This window comes from Mus caroli, unplaced genomic scaffold (genome assembly GCF_978045245.1).
Source record: "Mus caroli unplaced genomic scaffold, Mus_caroli_1 scaffold_13, whole genome shotgun sequence".
Lineage (NCBI taxonomy): Eukaryota > Metazoa > Chordata > Mammalia > Rodentia > Muridae > Mus > Mus caroli.
The window spans coordinates 54,567,655-54,588,919 of NW_028227268.1; the positions used below are offsets into that span (position 1 = coordinate 54,567,655).

Here is a 21,265-nt window from a genome sequence, read left to right on the forward strand (position 1 = left end):
ACAGTAACACCCTTGGGAATTCTGGCCTGCACCCCCAGGTTGGTCTGCAATATATTCTTCTGTTTGCTCAGTGTATCAACCCAGCAGTTACTAGTCATGAAGGACCCTCCTCTGGGAGTTCTCTGACCCCCTGGAAGAATGGAGGGTTTCTGACCCCAGATTATAAACACCTTGAGTGAGGAACTCTGGAGGCCCCTGTTAACCAGAGCTCTTTCTAATGCCAAAGTCACCATTCACTCACTTGGGGCAGGGCTCTGAATCGGGAAGGATGCTTCCAACTGGACTCCAGCCAATGGGTTCACAATACCTAACTATAAAGAGCAACGCCTCAGAAACTCAGAACTCAGCATTGAGAGGAGGTTAGGAACAGCAAGGGGAGACCACTGCCTATAGCAAGAGGACCCAAAGAACTGGAGGAATGTGTGAAGACCAGAGTGTTACCGGTTCCTTTTGGTTTCTTGTATTTACCACAAACCTTGCAATTTTTTTTTATTGTGGTGGGGGACACTTATGTTACATTGGTCTAAATTTCAAGGGGATGGGAATAGGGGATGGGGTGTCTCTTTCAAAGGCAATTGATAAACGTGAGTAGTGATGTGGCATGCATATGTGCATACGTGGAGGGAACCTACTGGCATTTAGAGGCCAGGGGCCAGAGACACTAAATGTTCTATAGAGGGCAAGACCACAGGAAAGGATTATGGCAACAGGCACCTGGGTGGACTCTGTTCTTAAAGAAACACTTTGTACTGAATCTTGAAGGAATACCTTTCCTATCTTAACTATTAACCTTCCATTCTTTTCCAAATTACTTGTGCCCAGATACACCTGTTTGTGTCCTGCGTCCGTCCCCCACAGGATGTTTGTCTTGGCATCTGAGATGGCATCACTCCAGGGTCATCTCTAAGCCAGCAAATCTCAGCCAGGGCATCTTCTCCTTCTGCTGTAAATGTTAATGAGTGGAATCCCAGTCCTGAGCCCCCCACAAGTTTCTCTACCCTGGACCTATCCTTTCATTTGCACCCTTTGTTTCCTTCCTGTGGGAGGCTCTCCCATCCATGACAAAGCCTCCCCCACTGTGACCCAGTTTCTTTATTTTAGGAGGACCTTGGGTGGGATCGTGTCAAAAGTGTTTTTGCAAATGAAAATAAATGACATCTGCTGGGTTCTCTTATCCACATGCATTTTCCCTGCTTCAAAGAGCCCTGGTAGATGAAAGGATTGGGTGGATTTAGGATTTGTACTGATTTCTGTGCTCAACTCAACTCAGGAATCCTCAACCAAGAAACCTGCACAAGGTGGGGTTTGACCTAGAGATGCTGACAAAGGATCCCCAGTAAAGGAGGACTCCCCAGAACCCTGAGCATCACACAGGCAGGCCTGTAACTTCCTCTCCAGAACCCTCCAGGGACCTGCAAGTCCCTTGAGCAGGACCCATGCAGCCAGACTGGTGAGCCAGACTCCAGAAAGCTCGACATGAAAGGACCCCCCCCCCCCAATTCTTCCAGGCTGAGAGATCTGGCAAGTAGATCTGAGGGTTGCAATTATTAAAAACAAGACAGGCTGGGGCTTGGGTGTAGCACTATCCTAGCATGTGTGAGTCCTTACATTAGATCCCCAACACACACACACACACACCCCCCAAACAAAAACCCATCATATATGAAACATCCTCACTTTTCAAATCCCTATAACAGGCCTATAAAAATCAGATGTAGTTCCTTCCGTTTCAAAATGATTAAAGTGATTCCCTTATGGGTAGAGTAACTTGTTTAAAGTTTCACCAAATGCAAGTTGGAGAACAGAAATCAAGTACTAGCTTAAACCAACTTCTTTGCATTTTTCAAGGAAACATCAGTTTAGAGAGGCCAGATGCCCCCACATTGCCTCTGACTACAATTTCTGGACCATGTTGGGGTCCCAGGAACCTGGTCCCCTAAGTCTGTCTTCTAACCTGCAGCAGAGAGGTGCTCAAATTCCAGTGGATTCATGCCAAAGCTCACACTTCCGGCAGACCTCAAGTTCCTCTCTCCTTCCCCAGCATTGAGGCCTCAATATTGACACCTTGTCCATAGGTGCTAACAGCTCCACACTCTGGTATCGGGCTCTATTTTTTTCCCCTTTTTGATACAGGGTTTCCCTATGTAGTCCTGGCTGTCCTGGAACGCACTCTGTAGACCAGGTTGGCCTCGAACTCACAGGGATTCTCCTGCCTCTGCTTCCCACACACTGGGATTAAAGGCGTGCACCATCACTGTCCAACTCAGACTTTTTTAAAAATTAAGATTTATTTAGTTAATTTTGTGTGTATGCGGGTTTTGCCTGCAAGCATGCCAATGTCCCATGTGTGTGCCTGGTGCCCATGGAGATCAGAAGCGGGAGTTGGACCTCTTGGAGCTGGGGTTACAGATGGTAGTGAGCTATTATGTGGGTGCTGGGGATTGAACCTGGGTTTTCTGGAAGAGCAACAATTGCTTTTAACCACAAAGGCTCTCCAGCACCAATAAAACTATTTTAGTTCCAATATCTGTTCCTGTCCTTACCCACGATGGGTTAATTATCTCCCTGTAAAATAGAAATAATGAAATCCTAACTCATATCTCATGAGAGGACTGTGTGCCCAGTAGGCACACCACATGCTTGGTTTCAGAAGTAAAAGCCATACTGGGAATAATGGTTCATATTGGTCATCACAGTACTTGGAAGGCTGAGGCAGGAGGATCTCAAGTTAAAGGCCAAATTGGGCTAAATGGTAAAACCAAACCAAGTAGGATCTGTGTGCTGGGTTGGATAGCTCAGTGGTAGAATGCTGACTTAGTATGTATAAGACCCTGGGCTCTATCCCAAACACTGAAATAAAAGCTAACATAAAGTGATAAATGCATAAGACAGAGCTCTTGGGTATTTAGGAGATGGAGGCCATGCCACTCCCTCCTCTGAGGTCTGTTCTGCCTCCTTGGTCTCTTCCTCCCAGACCCTAAGCCTTGACTCTCTGTGCCCCATCTCTTGGCTATATCCTCTGAATTTTCATCCTGTTCACGGAATGTCCTTCCCTGCCGCGTATGCTGCCACACAGCCCACCTTCGTGGGGGCCCCACTCCTCCTGCATCCAGTTTTGGGTAGAGGCCTCCTTAGTAACCTCCCACCATGTTTCTTTGTCTTCCTGAATCCTCTCCTTAGCTCTGTCCAGAGGTCTCAGAGAGGGCAGAATGTACCTTAGCAGCCCTTTCTAAAGTGAAGGTAACTGAGCAACCATTTTAAATGTCATTGATTTCAATTTCTTTCTTTTTTTAAGTATAGAATAGAGTTTATTTAGGGCATGCGGAGGGGAGTTAAGAGGGTAGCAGAGGCAGCGAAAGGCAGAGAGGAGGAGAGAGTAGATAAGTGGAGGTCGGCCATGGCCACGTGAAGAGAGGGGGAAGGGAAGGTGAGCAAGAGGGCAAGATGTAAGAGAGTGTCAGAGGGTAAGAGCGATGTGAACTTTTTGATGCTGCAATTGAAATAGCTATATATATAGTTCTTGGCCAAATGATCGTGCAGCACAGCTGTCCATTAAGGTTTACAGGGGCCGCAGAGGTCCTGTGCCCATGGGTGTGTCCCAGGACTGTGGGGGCTGTTATCTACTGCCTTTCTTCCAAAGGCGCATCAAGCCCACTGGGCTCTTTCTTTATTCTTCCCAGCAAGCCATTGTCTTTATCTTAGGGAACAAGGACATAATGCAGTCCCGGTGCCCTCAAACCTCTGGTGTGACTGCCCTGCCCCCACTCCCACCTGATCCTGTCACTTCCTATTTCACTGAGACCTGGGAAGCTTTCGGGCCACCTGACTGATCACATTGCCACCTCTCGGGCGGGCTCCTTTCAATCACATACGGCATGTTCCGAATAGACTTATCTTATAAACAATGGGAAGCCCAGGCCTCCCGTCCTCCCGTATCACCTTCCTGCTAGGCCCCCCCCCCCCCCACTTTCCTACTGCTTGTCAACGCGGCTTTCTGGAAGCTGTCCACACTTGCTATCTCTCCTTTCTCACCTCACTTTCACTCCACAACCTAAGGTGGACTGGCTTGTGTCCTCACCACTCCACAGCAATGCCCTGTCAAGGTCACCAGTGGCCTTTTCCCTTCAGAACTTATCTTGACCTTCAAGGCAAGGGGAGGCGATCACTGCACCCCATTCCTTTACAACACTCTTGCTCATCAGTTGCTTGGACACCTGAGTCCCCAGATTCTTGTCAGGCCACCCCAAGTTTCCATATTGCTCCATTCTTCCTTTCCTATCTTGTTTCATCCTTGAGCTTTGCAGGTAGGGAAGGCTGTAAGCCCGGGATGGTGGCTCCTCCCTCCTAACGCATTCCTTGCCGAAACACCTGGGAATTTGCTTTCTCACCCAAGAGCTCCTCTGTTGTTTTGAACTCATTTGTACCCTGGATCCCGCTGCTCTGAGCCCGACATGCCTTCCTGGGGTGTATTTATAACCCCCACTTGGAGAAGGAACACTTGGACATCTGTTTTGTTCATTTGTCTCCACAAAAGGCAGCATGCTTCCGAAAGGGACACTGACAACTGAAGAGTGTACTGGGAGAGACTGTTGGCTGGTCAGAAATCCAAGTTCCATGAAGTCACTGAAAGAAAGAAAGAAAGAAAGAAAGAAAGAAAGAAAGAAAGAAAGAAAGAAAGAAAGAAAGAAAGAAAGAAAGAAGACTATTTTGCCTAGGAGAGAGCAGGGTGGGGTGGGGGTGGGGTGGATTTTGAATAAAGGTAAAGAAAGAAGTTCTAGTATGTTCCAGAAGATCTAGATCCCTTAGATTGCAGCTCGAGGACTGTCTTGCCTAGCAGGAAGAACTAAAGAAGATCAAGTTAGGCTTTAAATGATGATAAAAGTAAAAAGCGCTGTCTCCCTATTCCCTGCTGAAGCCCACTGGTCTAGCACTGCAGAAAACCCACAAGCCACCACGGAGGGTAATTTCAAACTCACCGTCTCCCAAACTTGCTGTCTCTCAAGATCCATCAAAAGCTCTCTGGAGAAACAGCAAGGCTAGAACTCTGTACTCCCACTTTTTGGCTGCTCCAAGATGTACCGAGATCAGAGGGAGCTGAGCACCCCAATCTATTCCTTTTCGACCCCTCCCGGAGAGACTGTGTTTTCCTGACTTGTTTTGGTGCGATGCCATCCGCCTATTTGCAGGGCCGATCCCAGCGTCTGCCCCTAGGAGCTCTCGGCTGTGACCATTAGGGGGATGTTTGCTCATTACCTCACACTGTGTTCCCTTTATGAGGCCCCCCAGGAGAAATTCCTGTCTGATTTTAGTACCGAGAAGAGTTGTAATTCTCTTGAGCCATGGCTCTGTTTTTATCTCATGGACACTGGGACTTGTGTAAGGGACATGGTCTCCTTTTCATTTTGGCTGCGGGAAAGCTTAGGAACAAATTGGTTGCCCACCCACAGGAGGAGAATAGGCCATCCCCGGGTGAATTTTGGCATTATTCCCGTGTCTACTTTGTCTTCCCTTTGCCTTTTTCTCTCTTAGATTTCCTTCCTATTGTGTTATAGAAAATTGAGAACATAACAGCAAAGATAAGTCAACATCACGAGTCACTTCCCTCTCAAGACAAACCCACTACTGACACTGTCTTCTAATGAACACTTATATATATGACACTAGATTGTCCACGTTTTTCCAGCTTGCTTTTTCCAATGTCACAAAACTCTTACCACATAATTAAATGTTCTTGAAGTAATTAAAATTTTCTGTGTTGCTTCAGTAATTTAATACTGATAAATTCATAATGCTTCTTTATCCACCGTATGGCTGGCTTTCTGTATATGTGTCTATTTATTCACACAGTATTAGCAGCTGAATCAAGGGCCTTTTGTGTGCTAGGTAAGCACTCTACCAGAAAGCTACACCCCAGTCCTGGCTTTATGTGTATTCACATACATGTAGCAGGTTATTTGAGTTGTTATGTAATTACACTATGTAAGCATATGTGCTATAAGTTGTAATAGTCCTGTGTGTCAACTCATTTGATGCTCATGATTCTGTGAGGTAGAGATATTGGTATCCCCCTTTTATAGGTGAGAAAGTCAAGGCCGAGAAAGATGCAAAGACTTGACCAGGCCACGCAGCAGAGGCACTAGTTGGATGCAGGCACTCTGGCTCCAAACTGTGTTCTTCCAAGTGCCCTGTCTCCTTCCAGCATACCACTGAGATGTCAAAGTCCACCATGGTTAAACATTTCTTGTAATCCCTTTCGCCTCATTTCTGATTTATGTTATTTTGCTGTGTTTTAAGTACCCCTGTAACTCACCTGCAATCCTCTCTACCACAAGGCAAGGCATAAATAAACAGCACAGAGTGGTAAACGACATAAACAGGCAAAGCTAAAACACAACCCCAGGGACCAAGGGTGAGTCCAGACTGTCCCCGAAATGACATGGATTTATTTCCTTGGGCTGTAGCTGGCCTGCCTCCCTGGAAGAGCTGGCTTGGGTGGCCAGCTCTCAGGAAGACCAGGAAGAAGGGCCTTCGTCCAAGGAGAACAAGCTGGGCCAGCCCGTCCCCGAGGCCCTTTCTTAGGTTCTCAGAGTCTATGAAAGTGGAAGGAACAGAATGAGGCGGGCTGAAGCAAGGAAGCCCTTGGGCCAGAATCAGGAGTGGAGTTTTTCTGTCTGGGTCTGTTATTGAATCATATTTTAAATGAGAAAGAAACTTAACAGAAACTAGTTTCAAGCTCGCAGCTGGGTAGATTCTCACCTCTGAACTCTGGCTGTAGCTGCAAGACAGCCAAAGGTTACCATTCTTGTTCACAATCCTTTTGTTAAAGCAACAGAGAACCAGGCCAGAGGCTGGGTGGCCTGAGGACACCCCAGGAGACTGTAATTGCTTGAGGTTATCCATTAGACAAATGTGGTGATAGAGCTCTTGTTTCTTTGAGATGGGGTATGTTCCCCATGCTGGCCTTGAACTCCTGGGCTTAAGATAGTTCTCAAGCCTCGGCCTCCAGAGTAGCTAAAGTGGCAAGAGCACACCACCCATAGGAGAACACCACTGCCTCAGGCCAGGAGCCCAGATTACTGTAATATATATATATATATATATATATATATATATATATATATATATATATATATATACACACACACACACACACACAAGTAGCCAGAAATTTGGGGAAGTTATCCCTAGCCCCTGAAGCCTCCACATCCTTAGCTGAAAAGTAGAGTCAATTGGTACTATGCAAAGCTATTGTGGGAATCTCCCTAGGGATATTTAAAAAAAAAAAAAAAGGATCTAGGAGGTGCCAAGTCAGCTTCACAGGACCTCGGGAGAACTGAACTGGCCCCATCTCTGAAGTTCAGGATAGACCTGAGTAGGCCACTATCCAGGTGCGTCCGAGCTTCTTGGCCTTTAGCCTCCAATCTACCACAGCTTCCAGGCCTAAAAGAAAATTGGCAGTGACAACTCTGTGAGGTTTAGGCGCTGCCTCTTGTTGCCCCCCCCCCCCCCATCCCCTAGAGCCTAGGGGCAGAAAGTTCACATCCCTTTCCAGTTCCCCTTCCTCACGCCTCTGGGGCCCAGTGCCCATAGGGACAAGGCCCTGAGCGTAGTGCCACCGGAGCCACCAGGCTGGGTTGGAGGAAGGCTGGACCTCGGCGAAGAAAAGAAAACAAACACAGATGTGTTTGGCTGGGACCGGGAGGGAGAAAGCCGTTCTCGCCCCCACCCCACCCCCACAGGGTGCGCGCCGGCCCTGCCCCCTCTCCGGGGTTTCCCCGGGCGCTCCTCTCGCTTTCTCTTTGTCTCTGCTGTTCTTTCTCCGGCTCCCAGGTTCCCACCCGCTCGCTCTCGCCCTCTGGAGCATCCCGGGCCCGTTGGCTTTAACTTTCTTCTTCCCGGGGTTAAAACTTTGCTCGCAAGCGGGCGGCTGCTTGCCGACGTTATTGGCCGGCGCCCCGCCCGGCGGCCCCGCCCCCGCGCTCCCCTCCGCCCCCCACTCCTAGCGCGAGTGGTGGCGGCGGCGGCGGCGGCGGCGGCAGCGGCAGCGGCAGCGGCAGCGGCGGGCGGCGGCAGAGCCTTCGGGGGCGTGCGTGCGTGTGTGAGTGCGCGCCAGAGAGCGTGAGTGTGTGTGTGTGCGCCCCGGGCGGGCAGGGCAGCACTCGGACCGCGGCGGGAGCCGGGCGGCCGCGTCGTCACTCGGGAGGAAGAGGCGGCGGCGGTGGCGGCCGGGGCCGGGGCTGGGGCAGCGGCGGCCGCGCCGGGCATGGAGCTGGCAAGCCCGCGTTGAGACAGGACGCTCTTGCTAGCCGCCAGCGAGAGGCTCTCTGCCGTCCGGCGCGCGGGCTCCCCGGCTTGGGCCAGGCAAACTTTTCTTTCTGTTTTGCCATCACTTAGAGGTAAAGTCTCCTACGCGGAGTCCCCAGCGGGGACGCGACTGGGAAGGGGGCATTTATGAAGGACCCCAGGTGGCAAGAGAAAAGGACGCTGAGCCGTGCGGGGTTGGGGGATCTGGAGCCCTGCTGCGCCTGAGACTTAAGGGAGCAAGGCAAATGGGCATAGCTGCGGAAGGGCAGACGGGCGCGGGCATGCTCCTCGGTTGGCCGGGAGGCTGGGGAAGCCGGGAGGAAGGGGCGCGGGCGGTGCAGGCTTGGAAGCCCCTGCGCTCGGGGTCCCCCGGACTTTGGGGGAGGAAAGTGGGCAGTCTCGGGGTTGGTACCCCGGGGAGCGGGGCACTTGCTCGCCACTCCACCGAGGGCTGTTGGGCGTGGGGCGGGCTGGCTGCTGGCTGGCTGAGCGCGGCTCCCCTCTCTCCGCAGGCGCCTGGTGCGGCGGGCGAACCGACTCCTCGGCGCGGCGGGGCCGGGGCAAGCTGGCCACGGCATGATGCGCGCTGTGTGGGAGGCGCTGGCGGCGCTGGCGGCGGTGGCGTGCCTGGTGGGCGCGGTGCGCGGCGGGCCCGGGCTTAGCATGTTCGCCGGCCAGGCGGCGCAGCCTGATCCTTGCTCGGATGAGAATGGACACCCGCGCCGCTGCATCCCGGACTTTGTCAACGCGGCCTTCGGCAAGGACGTGCGCGTGTCCAGCACCTGCGGCCGGCCCCCGGCGCGCTACTGCGTGGTGAGCGAGCGTGGTGAAGAGCGGCTGCGCTCTTGTCACCTCTGCAACTCTTCGGATCCCAAGAAAGCGCACCCGCCCGCCTTCCTCACCGACCTCAACAACCCGCACAACCTGACGTGCTGGCAGTCCGAGAACTACCTGCAGTTCCCGCACAACGTGACGCTCACTCTGTCGCTCGGCAAGAAGTTTGAGGTGACCTATGTGAGCCTGCAATTCTGCTCGCCGCGGCCAGAGTCCATGGCCATCTACAAGTCCATGGACTACGGGCGCACGTGGGTGCCCTTCCAGTTCTATTCCACGCAGTGCCGCAAAATGTACAACCGACCGCACCGCGCGCCTATCACCAAACAGAACGAGCAGGAGGCTGTGTGCACCGACTCGCACACCGACATGCGCCCGCTCTCCGGCGGGCTGATCGCTTTCAGCACGCTGGACGGGCGGCCCTCGGCGCACGACTTCGACAACTCGCCGGTGCTGCAGGACTGGGTCACGGCCACCGACATCCGCGTAGCTTTCAGCCGCCTGCACACGTTCGGCGACGAGAACGAAGACGACTCGGAGCTGGCGCGCGACTCCTATTACTATGCAGTGTCTGACCTGCAGGTTGGTGGCCGCTGCAAGTGCAACGGCCACGCGGCGCGTTGCGTGCGCGACCGAGACGACAGTCTGGTGTGTGACTGTAGGCACAACACGGCCGGCCCTGAATGCGACCGTTGCAAGCCCTTCCACTACGACCGGCCCTGGCAGCGCGCCACGGCCCGCGAGGCCAACGAGTGCGTGGGTGAGTGGGGCGCCGTGGCGCCGCGGGCGGTGGGTGGAGACGCGGGGGGGGGGGAGCTCCTGGACCTTGCAGCGGCGGGTTCTCCCGAGCGACATAGCCAGGAGTCCAAGCATCGCGGGATAGTGGGTTACGGAGACCTTATAGTTGCTTCGGGACGCGCGTTCCGAGACGTATGGGACCTGGGAGGGGTGAGATCAGAGCGGTCTGCCCGCTAGGCCGACACCCGGTGTTGCATCCTCTCACCCACTTCGAAACCAAGAGGCGGCTGGTGAAGTGGCCCAGGAGGTCGGGGGTGGAGGGAGTGGTTTGGAGAAAATTTGCCGACAGATCTTTCTAATCCCAGATCCAAACGGAAACACATTCACTGCCTTCCTCTCAGTTTGCTTAGTGCCTGGGGTTCACCTCCGCCCCATCCCCCTTTCCTAAGGCTGCAGCTGGGCGCGCGGTTGGGGACCGGGGACGTTCCAGAGCCACAACCACGAATCCCTTGGGAGAAGGCAGAGAGCTCCTTGAAGCTTGGAACCAGTTGGGTACCAAGCAAATGTCACTCGTGCACCCTCCAATTCTCTTTTTATGGTTTGATTTTTTTCTCCCCCCACCCCTGTTTGAACAGCGTGTTCGTGTTAGCAAGAGGAGAGTGATGTGATTTCAATTAATTACTATCTACAGGTTACAAAGGAGACCTCAGTGACTATTCTAAACTAATTCAATCCTGGACCAAAAAAGAAGTCTACCAGGTTTTTTGTTCGTTTGTTTGTTTGTTTGTTTTGTTTTTGTTAGCTCCGGGGTTTCATGAAATTGAGCAGTTTTGAATTAACTAAGGATCCTCTGTCTCGATTTTTAATGGAGTTTCAATTTCTGAAAGAGAAATCTGACAAATCCGGCATTGGTGAATATGCCTGGGTCAAAAAGGAGGATAAGAAAGGATATGTTCTACTTCTGAATTGTACAACTTTGTTGATGCAGAAACTCCCAGGCATCAGTTTTTCCCAAGACAGAGAGATGGGGGGGCAGGGAGACAGGGAAGGAGAGAGAGAGAGAGAGAGCCCACGTTTTCAGTATTAGATGTAAATGTCTAAATCTGACAGTGATTGTAATGAAAATCATTTAGCCCATAATGTGCCATTTGGTGTGCATCTTTTGTGAACATACGTATTTTTCCCCCTCTCCCTCCCAACCCCAGAGAGCCATTGCAAGTCTCTTCAATCACTTCACCCTCGGAGGCACATTGCAGAGTTTGCTGGTCCCCACAAACACACGTTTTGAAGTCTGGTTCTGATTAATTGTGTCATGTTGTTGTCGAATAGTTTGTGCCTCATGACTGTGGATGCAGGCTTTTGAGCAAGCGAATGGAAAACATGTCTCGGAGGGTCGGTTCACAGAGGCCCAGGCTGGAGCCCTGCTCTGCAGACGCCTGTGCCCCCTGTTGCACTGCAGGGCCTCCCATTTAAAAATGCAGTGCGTCCCAGCCTTTGCGGACCTAACTGTGGGTCCCCTAGCCTTCAAGGAATGGAAGAACTAGCTTCCAGGGAGAAGAGCCTTTTCAGCGTCTGCTCAGTGGTGGCATGCAGACTTCGTAGTGGTCTCGGAGAAGAAAGTGTCTTTGATCTGTTCAGTTCCCTGAGAAATGTTAGTTTTTTTCCCCCATCTCTTCTTCTCTTTGCCTTTCCTCTTTTCTTTTCTTCCTTTTGTGTGGAAAAACCCTTTATCGGCACTTAAAGGGATTCCCAGGGTTTTGCTATCAGTTTTAGTGTGTGTGTGCATATGAAAGATTTGGTCTCCAGCAGGGTTTTAATTGGACAAACGTGAGTGGCTGTGTTGGTGTGAACGATCTGGATCTGTGCTGTTATAGTGTTACTAGTGCGAAGCTTCCCACATCCGTGGTATTGATCATCCCTCACTCCCATCCCTCTCTGTCACTTAGGATTTGAAAACACAACCTGTTAGTTGTTATAATGATGGCCCTGGACTTGAAATAATCTCCAGTTTAGGATTTTTTGTATTTCCACCAAAGCACTAACTACACACAAATTGGATTGACCCCCCTCCCCCTTTTTGTGCCAAGTTGAGCAATCAACATATTAACTAATGTAATTAGCAAGTGGTTTTTGTTCAAAAAGTTTAATTAGGCCTAGTAAGTACATAATCTACATGACAAATGATCGGCTAACGATATTTTTTTCAGGGTTTTTACTGAAGTTATTTTAATTCTTCGTAGTTAAAGCATCTTTAAATCTTGCCAATTATTCAGTCATTTCATAAAAGCCAAGCTGACTAAACTCTGTTGAAGTTATTTATAGTTTCCTTTTTGAATAGATGTTCTGATACCTTGTAGATAGAACTGGGAACATCAGATTGAAGTTGCCATAAAGTCTTAATTGAAGTTCTAGTGATTTTTCCATCATTCTGTTAGAAAGAAAGCCAACAAGGACAATTTAGGAGTGATTTACAGCTAAAGGTCCAGCTTTTTATGAAAAGGCCCTGAAGTGGAGCTGTGTGGATGTATTAGGATTTGACAGGGATTCTGAGATCCTGAAGGGCACTGTGCGAGGAGAAGCATTGATAAATCCTTCACAGAGTAACTTTGTACCTCCAGCAACTCAGATGCCCGCCCCCTCCACATAAGCCCATTTTGTGAGTTTCACACTGTTGACACACGAATGAAGCCTCCCAGACTATTTACAATTAAGGCAAAGGATTGCAATTTTTTAATTAAAACAAAAATCACTCTTGATGAAACAACCAGCATCGCCGTGCTGTTCTGATTTTTCTTTAAGAAGTAATCAGATATGATTTATAATAGGCCTAAATTAGCCTCCACTCCCTCCTCAACCAAGTCCCTAAGAATTGAGACTACTGAGTGTCTTCCACAGAGGCCCAGCAACTTAGAGATTCCTAGGCAGTGTCCATGTCTCCTGTGTTTGCTCAGGCCAAGCGCTCATTTCAGTATTGCTTCAAGGCAAGTTTCTCTGCAGGGTAAATGCAAGCTGTTGTGAATGCAATTTTGGATTTCTTCTGGACAGAAAGTATTTCTGAAGTAGTATGAAAGAGAAGACTAGTATATATAGCCTTCCCTCTTGGACAGCTCTCAGCAGAATAACCATATGTTTTCTTCCACCCATATGCATTAGCAGCATTCCCATGCTTTTATACACATGTGCGTGTACACTGGCTGTGTAAAGACGCACCCATGCAAGCTGTGTGTGTTGGTGTACACTGAAGGGAAAATGCATGGACAGTTTTAAACCACCTGGATGTCTGGATCCTCCTCCCCCCTCTCCCTTTCTCTTTCTTTTGGAAAAAGAGCATCTAAAGACCATATTGTGTTTCATAAGTTATTGACATCGGTTTTAATCAGTGTCTCCCTGATATGTGAGCTGTGTTAGTATTTAGCGCCTGATGAAGCATGCTGTTTAATCTTCCTGTGGGGATGTCAACGTGAGCCTCTGCTTGGTTTGTGACAGGTTGAGATTATGAAAACTCGTTTTTCGACTCACTCTATGGCTTTACATTGCCTAGCTGTAACCGAAAACCCACACAAAAGACGCCTTTGCAAGATGAGCACCGTGCTGGCCTGGCCTCCTATGGTCATGGGTACCTGCAACATAATGCTCATAATTGTTTAAACATGGCTTTGAGGAGGGGTGCGGTCCAAATGGTGCAAGGAGCCCTGGTGCTTGGGGCACCCTTAGCATTTGTCAAGCAAGGGGGGTTATGTTGGAGGAGTTGCCATGAAACAAATCCAATACCCCCCACCCCGCCTGCTAAAGACCCTTGCTATATTAGAAGGCCAAAAATATTTGCTGGCTCGTCCAGAGCCTGGCATCTCACACTGTGGAAGAGTATATTTTTAATACTCATAGTAATTATTATAATTACTGTCATTATGATGATTAACTCTTGAGGGCTTATTCTTTGCCAAGCACTCACATTAATTTAGTTATTTGATCGTTGTGACTCGGCAAATAATGGGCACTATTATTGTCCTTATTTTAGAGATGGGGAAACCATGGCCTAGAGACATTGCATGGTTTACTCAAAGCCCGGAGATGGTAGGTGGCAAAGCTGGGCCTCGGGCCCTTTGATTACACTTTGTTTTATTGCATGTGCTGAACTGCATCCACACAGAATGGCTGCATGGCCGACTGAAAGAATGAATAAGTGCGTGTTATGTACACATAGAAGGAAAGGCAGAACAACCTGTTACTTTTTGCTAGAACTGGAGGTTGTTTCCTTAGGTATGTTGGCTTGTAATATACCATACTGTTATTGTACTATATTAATGCATACTTAAAGTTGCAGATAACTTCTCCTCTGTCATAACCAGTGGGGCTGGTGGGAGCTGGGAGAAGTATAATTGAAGAGGGTTCGTGTCTATCTGTCTGTCTGTCTGTCTGTCTGTCTGTCTGTCTACCTATCCATCCACCCATCCATCCATCAATCTACCTATTGGTATTAATCTGTATGAATTGAACCTGCATCTTGGTGCATGCTTGGTAAGTGCCTCGTTACCAAGCTGAGCTTATGTTTATTTGTGTTTGGAGGTCAGAGGACAACTTGCTGAGTTAATTCTCTTTACGCCATGTGCTTCCTAAGTTTTTTCTCCTTTGGTCATAAGGACAGGAGGCAGGCTCCTCTACTCTCTTAACTACCTTCTGGCTGACAATTTTTTTGGTTTTTTTGTTTTGTTTTGTTTTGTTTTAAATTTTTTTATTTTTTAATTTTTAGAGACAGGGTCTCTGTAGTTCTGGCTGTCCTGAAACTTGTGTAAACCAGGCTGGCCTCGAACTCAGAGATCCACCTGCCTCTGCCTCCCAAGCTCTAGGAAGATCATCTGTATTTGTTTTTGTTTGTTTGTTTAGACAGTGTTGATAAATTGCCCAAACTGACCTTAAACTAAAAAAAAACTTTTAAAAAGGTGCTATTTATTTATTATGCCTATGAGCAGTTTGTTGTTGTTGTTGTTGTTGTTGTTGTTGTTGTTGTTTTGTTTTGTTTGCGTGCATGTTTACAGTGCTTTGGGACCATCTGGGTGCTGGGAATCGAACCCAGGCCCCTCTGCAAGAACAAGTCCTCTGAACTACTGAGCTACGTTTTTAGTGCCATGGCCCTGAACCTTTGATTCCCCACCTTAGCCTCCTATATATCTGGGATGGTAAAAGCTGTGCGTCACCTGGCCCACAGATAACAAGTCTTGAACTCAGTGGCGGCGGTGTTCTCAAAGGTCCAGGTGAAACAGAGCTGGTAGTCCCAAAATCCTCTTTAAAAGAACCTCTTTTCTCCCACCCCAGAGCTTATCGCCCTAAATATGGTGCAAAACAAACGAAGGGACCAGGAAGTGGCTGAAGGTGTTGCTGAAAAAGGACATTTGATGGAGAACGATGTGGTGTTCTGATTGTCAGCCTGATGCCAGTCAGGACAGTCTGCAGCACAAGGCTGTCACTGTCACTGAATTCTCTAGGCCATAGGCAGCCAGAGTGAGGTCTCAGCTGGGGTCCTCATTAGCGCCTGGTGCGTGAGGAGGCTGCCCCCCCAGCTCTGTGCAGGGAAAGGAGGGGGAAGTCAGGGCCAACCCCCTGGGGGCCCGCAGGCCTGCATTTTCAGGCTCTGCCCAGCTCTCCTTTTAGCCCTGCCCAGCCTCCTCTCTGACCTCCTCCTGGAGAAAAATGAGTTCCTCGGAAAAGTATTTGAGACTTTATGTCCAGAGTAAATATTGGAAAGGCAGCGGGTTGCAACGCAGACGTTCCCTGGAAGGAATCCCCCCTCCCCCGTTTGCTGCCCACAGCTGGTATCGATATTTCCTTCTTGAGATGAGTTGTGCTTTTCATTAAGTAAATTTTTTGTCTTGGGATTAAACCAACATTGTATTCTTAATAGACTTTTATGTTTACACTTCAAACGTCCACTGGGTAGTTACTCGTGTTATCTTGATGGCTTCTACAGTGTCTGCTATGCACACTGGCTGCACTGAAATAAATGGCTCTCCGGGGAACTGGATTATAAAACAGCTTTATCTGTGGATGCACAAGGATGGATATTTTGTGAGCTGGTTTTCTTTCCCCCCCCCTCTTTCTTTCAGAAGCGACTAACATGCCTTGGGTTTTCTGTAGCATCTTTTATTATGGAGAGACAAGAGGTCTTGGGGTGCTTTTGAGCCGATGAAGACTTAAGCCTTATACTTAAGAGAGTAGCATGCGGCGTTTCGCCTGTCTTCTAGAAGCCTCGGAAGGCCAAGTGTTGGTTTGGGTGGCCCTGGAAGCGGCAGTTTAGACCGTCATTCACAGGTGGTTGTCAGGTTGAGTCCTAAAGGCAGACCACAAACCCCCACCAAGAACCAGGCATTGTCCGAGGTACTCTCTGTGTGCTTTGTTCAATTAATCAGATTGCCACAAGGAACAGAAGCCTTTCAAAAACAGATGTTGCTGCCACCAAAGGGCAGTTTGTATACACAGGGACCAAGTGGGGACTCGTCTGCAGGGCACATTGGAGAGAGCAGGGGGTATCAGAGGCATTTGTTTCTGAGGCTGATCACATAAAAGCCGTGTCCTATTATAAATGACTCCCGGGGACTGTTGCTCTGAATGGAGCTGGAAAGAAGTGAGCTGCCCAGGCCAGTGTGCTAGACAGGAACAGAGCTGTCTGCTGGCGTGAGACTGGACTGCTGGGTGGGAATGACCTTACTACTCCCATGTTCTTACCCCGATTTCAAAATGTATCTTTATTGTAAACTCAGAACTAGGTTTCCCATTTATTTGTTTACTTTTGGTTTTTGATACAAGGTCACCCCGGGGAACCTGGGCAGCCTGAAACTTGTCTGTAATCTATGTACCTTCTGAGTGCTGGGACTGTAAACATGAACCAGCCACAAATAGATTAGAAATACATTTTAATTTGCTTTTGTTCTTTTCTTTTCTTTTTTCTTTTTTGAGCTGGTTGGTGGTGGCACATGTCTTTAATCCCAGCACTTGGAAGGCCCAGGCAGTTTGAGGCCAGCCTGCTCTACAGAGGGAGTTTCAGGACAGCCAAGGCTACACAAAGAAACTCTGTCTAAAAAAATAATAACAACAACAACAAAAATTTTTTTGTTTAAGTGTAAGTGTGTGTGTGTGTGTGTGTGTGTGTGTGTGTGCGCGCGCGCGCGCGCGCAGAGGTCAGAGGCAATGAATCTCCTTGGAACTGGAGTTACAGGTAGCTGGGAGCTGCTTGGCAGTGTGGGTGCTGGGAGTCAAACATGGGTTCTCTGCAAGAGATGTACGTGCTCTTAACCACAGACCCATCTCTGCAGCCCCCTTGATTGACTTTTAAAAAGCGTCTGGGGCTGGAGAAATGGCTCCGTGGTTAGGAGCATTTGCTGCTTCCCCAGAGGACTGCAGTTCCGTTTCCAGCACCCACACCAAGTAGCTCACAACTGTCTGTAACTCCAGCTTCAGGAGGTCTAATGTTCCCTTCCGGCCTCCATGGTCACCCACATACACGTGGCATACAGTCACACAGACCCCCAGACACATATACCCCCCTACAGACACACACACTTGGAAGAAGTGTTACATTGGTAAGATGCCTGTCATACAAATCGAGACCTGGGCTCATATCCCCATAACTCATGCAAAACGCTGGGCACGGGGACACTTGTATTCCCAGGACTGAGGAGGTAGAGGCAGGAGGATCCTTAGAGGGCACTGGCCAGCCTGTCTAGTAGACTTGGTACGCTTCAGAGACGCTGTTTATATCACAGGTGAAGAACCATCTCAATGAGAAAGACGTCTACTATTCCATCTCTGGCTTCCACATATGTGTGTACGTACATATAAACATGTGTATACACCCGCAACATACATATATACAGTCTGTGCTCAGGCTTGGGTGTAACTGAGGGAGACTTTGATTAGCATGAACAGGTCCTGGGTTTGAGTCCTAGCCCTGCACTAAGCCAAAAGAGCTTTATGTAATCTCTCTCAAAACTTGCCCTGATATCCAGAGCCAGAGACCCATTCAATGGTGAATTCTTTCTATTTTTTTTTTAATTTTTATTTTTAGCGGGGAGGAAGTTCTGGCAAATGCTGTACCACTCTATAATGGTCAGATTGTAGAAATATTCATCCTGGGCTGTGAGATAATTTACTGGGTAAAGCACTTGGCTGACCTCAGGAATGCCAACTTGAGGTCAGATCCCCAGAACCCAGGTGAAGACGATAGCAGCAGCAGAACAGGCCTAATGCTGCTGCACACCCATGAGGAGACAAGAGACAGGGGAGCCTGGCATATACGGGGGTGAACAAAACTGGGATCTTCTGCCTCAAGCAGACTGGAAGGTGAGGCCTGGTAAGGTTGCCCTCTGATCTCCATCTGTGTGCCCTAGGCCATGTGTTCCTGCACTCTACACATGCAGCACACACGTCACATACACCACACACACCCATACCCACCCCACCCCGACACAGTCTCTATCTCTTTCTCTCAGAGAAATATCAGTCCTTTCCCATGTTCAGCTTCTGGGAGGGTCTGGCTGGGCATAGGTTCAAACCTGCACACATGACTTGTGTCAGTTCTGTCTTCTGATCGAGAGAACGGTCTATGGCCATGGATTGATGAGATGGAGAATGTCTCTTGTTGGAGCCTCTCTATCTTTATATATAAACTCCTACCCCAAGCATCCCTCGCCCTGAGACAGCTGCTGGCATGTCATGCATAAAAAGAAATGCCATCTGAAGGGACAGGAGTGCCACCAAGAAGTAGAAAAGATTCCTTTGCTGTGGTCTGTGTGAACTCCTCCCTGGCAGTCCCTGGGTCATCTGCCTGTGGGATTCATGCACTTGCTAGGTAGGGCTGAAGCAAATTCACATCGCAGCACACAGAGGTTTGTGATGAAGACCCAGGAGGAAGAAGGGTCCTAAATGGAGGAGACATCTAGGTTTCACAGAGGGTTGACTCTTCAGAGGTCACAGTAGATTGGTTGGGTGAGAAACTTTTAAGGCAAAACTTGATGCCTAATACATCCCAACATGGGCAGAGCTTGAGAGTCTGGGCCTTGGAGGATGCAGAAGTCACTTCTGTGAGATCTCATTTCGCTGTGTGTATGGCCACATTTTAGTCTGGAGTGGTGGTGGTAGTGACCCATTTCTGCTCCCTCTTGGATGGATGTTGCTGAAGTTTCTAGATTTTTTCCCCCTTGAAATATTTTTTTTCTGCTACAGATAAGAGAGATTATTAGCTCTCACATTTGATTTTCACGCATTCCTGAGGCCCCACACTTAAGTTAGACAATCTGTAGGACCACAGGCATCTTGAAAGGGGCTGGCTTTGGGTAAATAAGGAAATGAGACCGATCTTGTCATCTCTGGCAGCCTGTATGTTGTGCAGCGTTCCATATTCGAAGTCCTAAAGTGATGAATACTTCCTGCCTTTTAGGCTTCTGGTTTCATTGGCTCTTGTTTGGGGTGGCTGTGGTGAGTTCCTGTGTCTGCTCCTATGCACAGGGAGTATGTGCCAAGGCACCCATTTTAGATATGTGCAGTTGTGGATAACGCTGACATGTACATGCATTTTGCCTGATACCTACCATACCTATTATAAAGTTTGATGTATATGTTGAAGTAGGCATGCTAAGATTAGCAATAATGAAAGGTAGTATGCGTCTTTAACAATATGATTTAATTTAAAAAATGAAAAATTAAATATGCTCTCTTACCATCACTGTGGATTTTATCGACCTCGGCATGCAATTTTGTTTTCCTTCTATATTTGAAAACTTTTCTCCTTTTAATTTAAAGGAAGTGCTTTCTGACATCTCTCTGACATATCAGGACCGTGAGCAGCACTTCTCTTGTACTTTGGGGCCATTATTAAGTAGAGCAAGTACTTGAACATGCACACTGTGATATTTGACAGTAGACCCGGTAACTGAGCTATGGCCAAGTGATCAACTGAGGGGTAGGATATACAGCCTGGTTGCAGTGGATAAAGGCCTCGTTCACATTCTCAAGAGTGTGAGATCCTACCATAGTCCCCGCCTCAAAAGTAACGAACGGTTGCCTGTTTCTGAACTATGTATTCATTTGGGATTGAAACCCCAGAAAGCAAAACCTTGAGAGATGGGAGATAACTATATCTAGTGAATGCATCCCCCAATCCTATCTGGAGCCAGGGCAGGCATTGCTAATTAACTGCTGCATGCTCTTTCTAAGTCCAGAACTGATCTAACAGTAGTGAACTACATGAGGTGAAAAATCACTTACCATTTTTCACTGTAGACTATTTTTGTGACCTTGCCCCTCCCCATCCACTGTGCAGACATGTACCATGAGTTGATCAACTCTTCAGGAGCAGTTACTGTTGAGGTGGGTCTGTTGGGTCTGGGCATGTAAGGAAATAGAAAAAGATGCTCTTTTCATTACGGATACTGTGTACGTGGGAGAGAAGACACTTACCCATGTGAATGGGCTCCCTCAGAGTCTAGGGCACAGGGGAGGCACTGAGTGCAAGCCGTATTCAGATTTGGCTTCTCTACCAGGGAAGGATTGGGTATATATCCACGTAATGTTCTCCTCCTGACTTTGTTCTGATGTAGTGTTTTTGGTTTTGATCAACACAAGATTTTGAGAAACCACAGTTTCCTGAAAAGTGTGGTCTTTTCAGAGTGTCAGCTTGGAAGTTCCCAAGCAGGTGCTCGAAGCTGCAGAGCATGTTTTTGGACAAAAGCTTGTCCCTGCCTAGCCTAGGGTTAGACCTGGGTGGTTGAGCCTCCCTGAAACGTGTGCGAGTAGTTGTTCCCTCTGGTCAGGACCAACCTGTGCGATGTTGAGGGCATGGACTCTGCAATGGTTACAGTCTCAGCTCTGCTTATATTCAGGCCGGTGCAGAAAGTGTTGAACAATAATAGCACCAAACCCAGCATGAAAAAGGAAACGCATTGTTTTTACAGATACAGTATCTGGCATCGGAAGCATGGATGTACCTTGGGGCTGGGTGGCCTCCGGGCAGGGCTGTTGGACACAGGACCCCTGCCCACAGCCTCGTGGCCAACTTGTCTTCTCCCGGAAGCCAGACCTCAGAGGTGGACAGATTGATCTCAGCCAGCTCTTTCTTCCCAGACACAACCCAGTCTCCCTTCGTGGCTCAGTCCTGGAGAAAATTCACTGTGAGAAAGAGCTTGGCCTCTCAAGGAAGGAAATTGGATCTCCTTCCAAGCCACAGAAATCAGCCCTTCGGAAACCACGGATTCGGGCAGATTGGCCGTCAGGGTATCCAGATGTGCTAGGGAAGGAAGAGCAAGGCTGAGCGGTCCTCTGTGTTTCTTAGCCTAGTTTATTTGACCGGATCCAAGGTAGAGAGCTGTTTCTGTTTGAAATGAAAGATGTCTGCCTGAAA

At 48.8% G+C, this 21,265-nt stretch overlaps 1 protein-coding gene across 2 annotated transcripts in view; it reads left to right on the plus strand.

Annotated features, from left to right (window-relative positions):
* Positions 1-21,265, plus strand: part of Ntn1 (netrin 1) — a 191,445-nt gene that overhangs the window by 5,244 nt on the left and 164,936 nt on the right. Inside the window, exons 1-2 of one of the 2 annotated variants that reach the window (XM_029483604.2) lie at positions 8,050-8,396; positions 8,817-9,898. In XM_029483604.2, the coding sequence (XP_029339464.1) occupies positions 8,881-9,898 (1,018 nt within the window). In that variant the 5' untranslated portion in view covers positions 8,050-8,396; positions 8,817-8,880. Of the gene's footprint in view, positions 1-8,049; positions 8,397-8,816; positions 9,899-21,265 lie in introns of those variants that run through there. The other variant, XM_029483605.2, reaches the window with a different exon arrangement.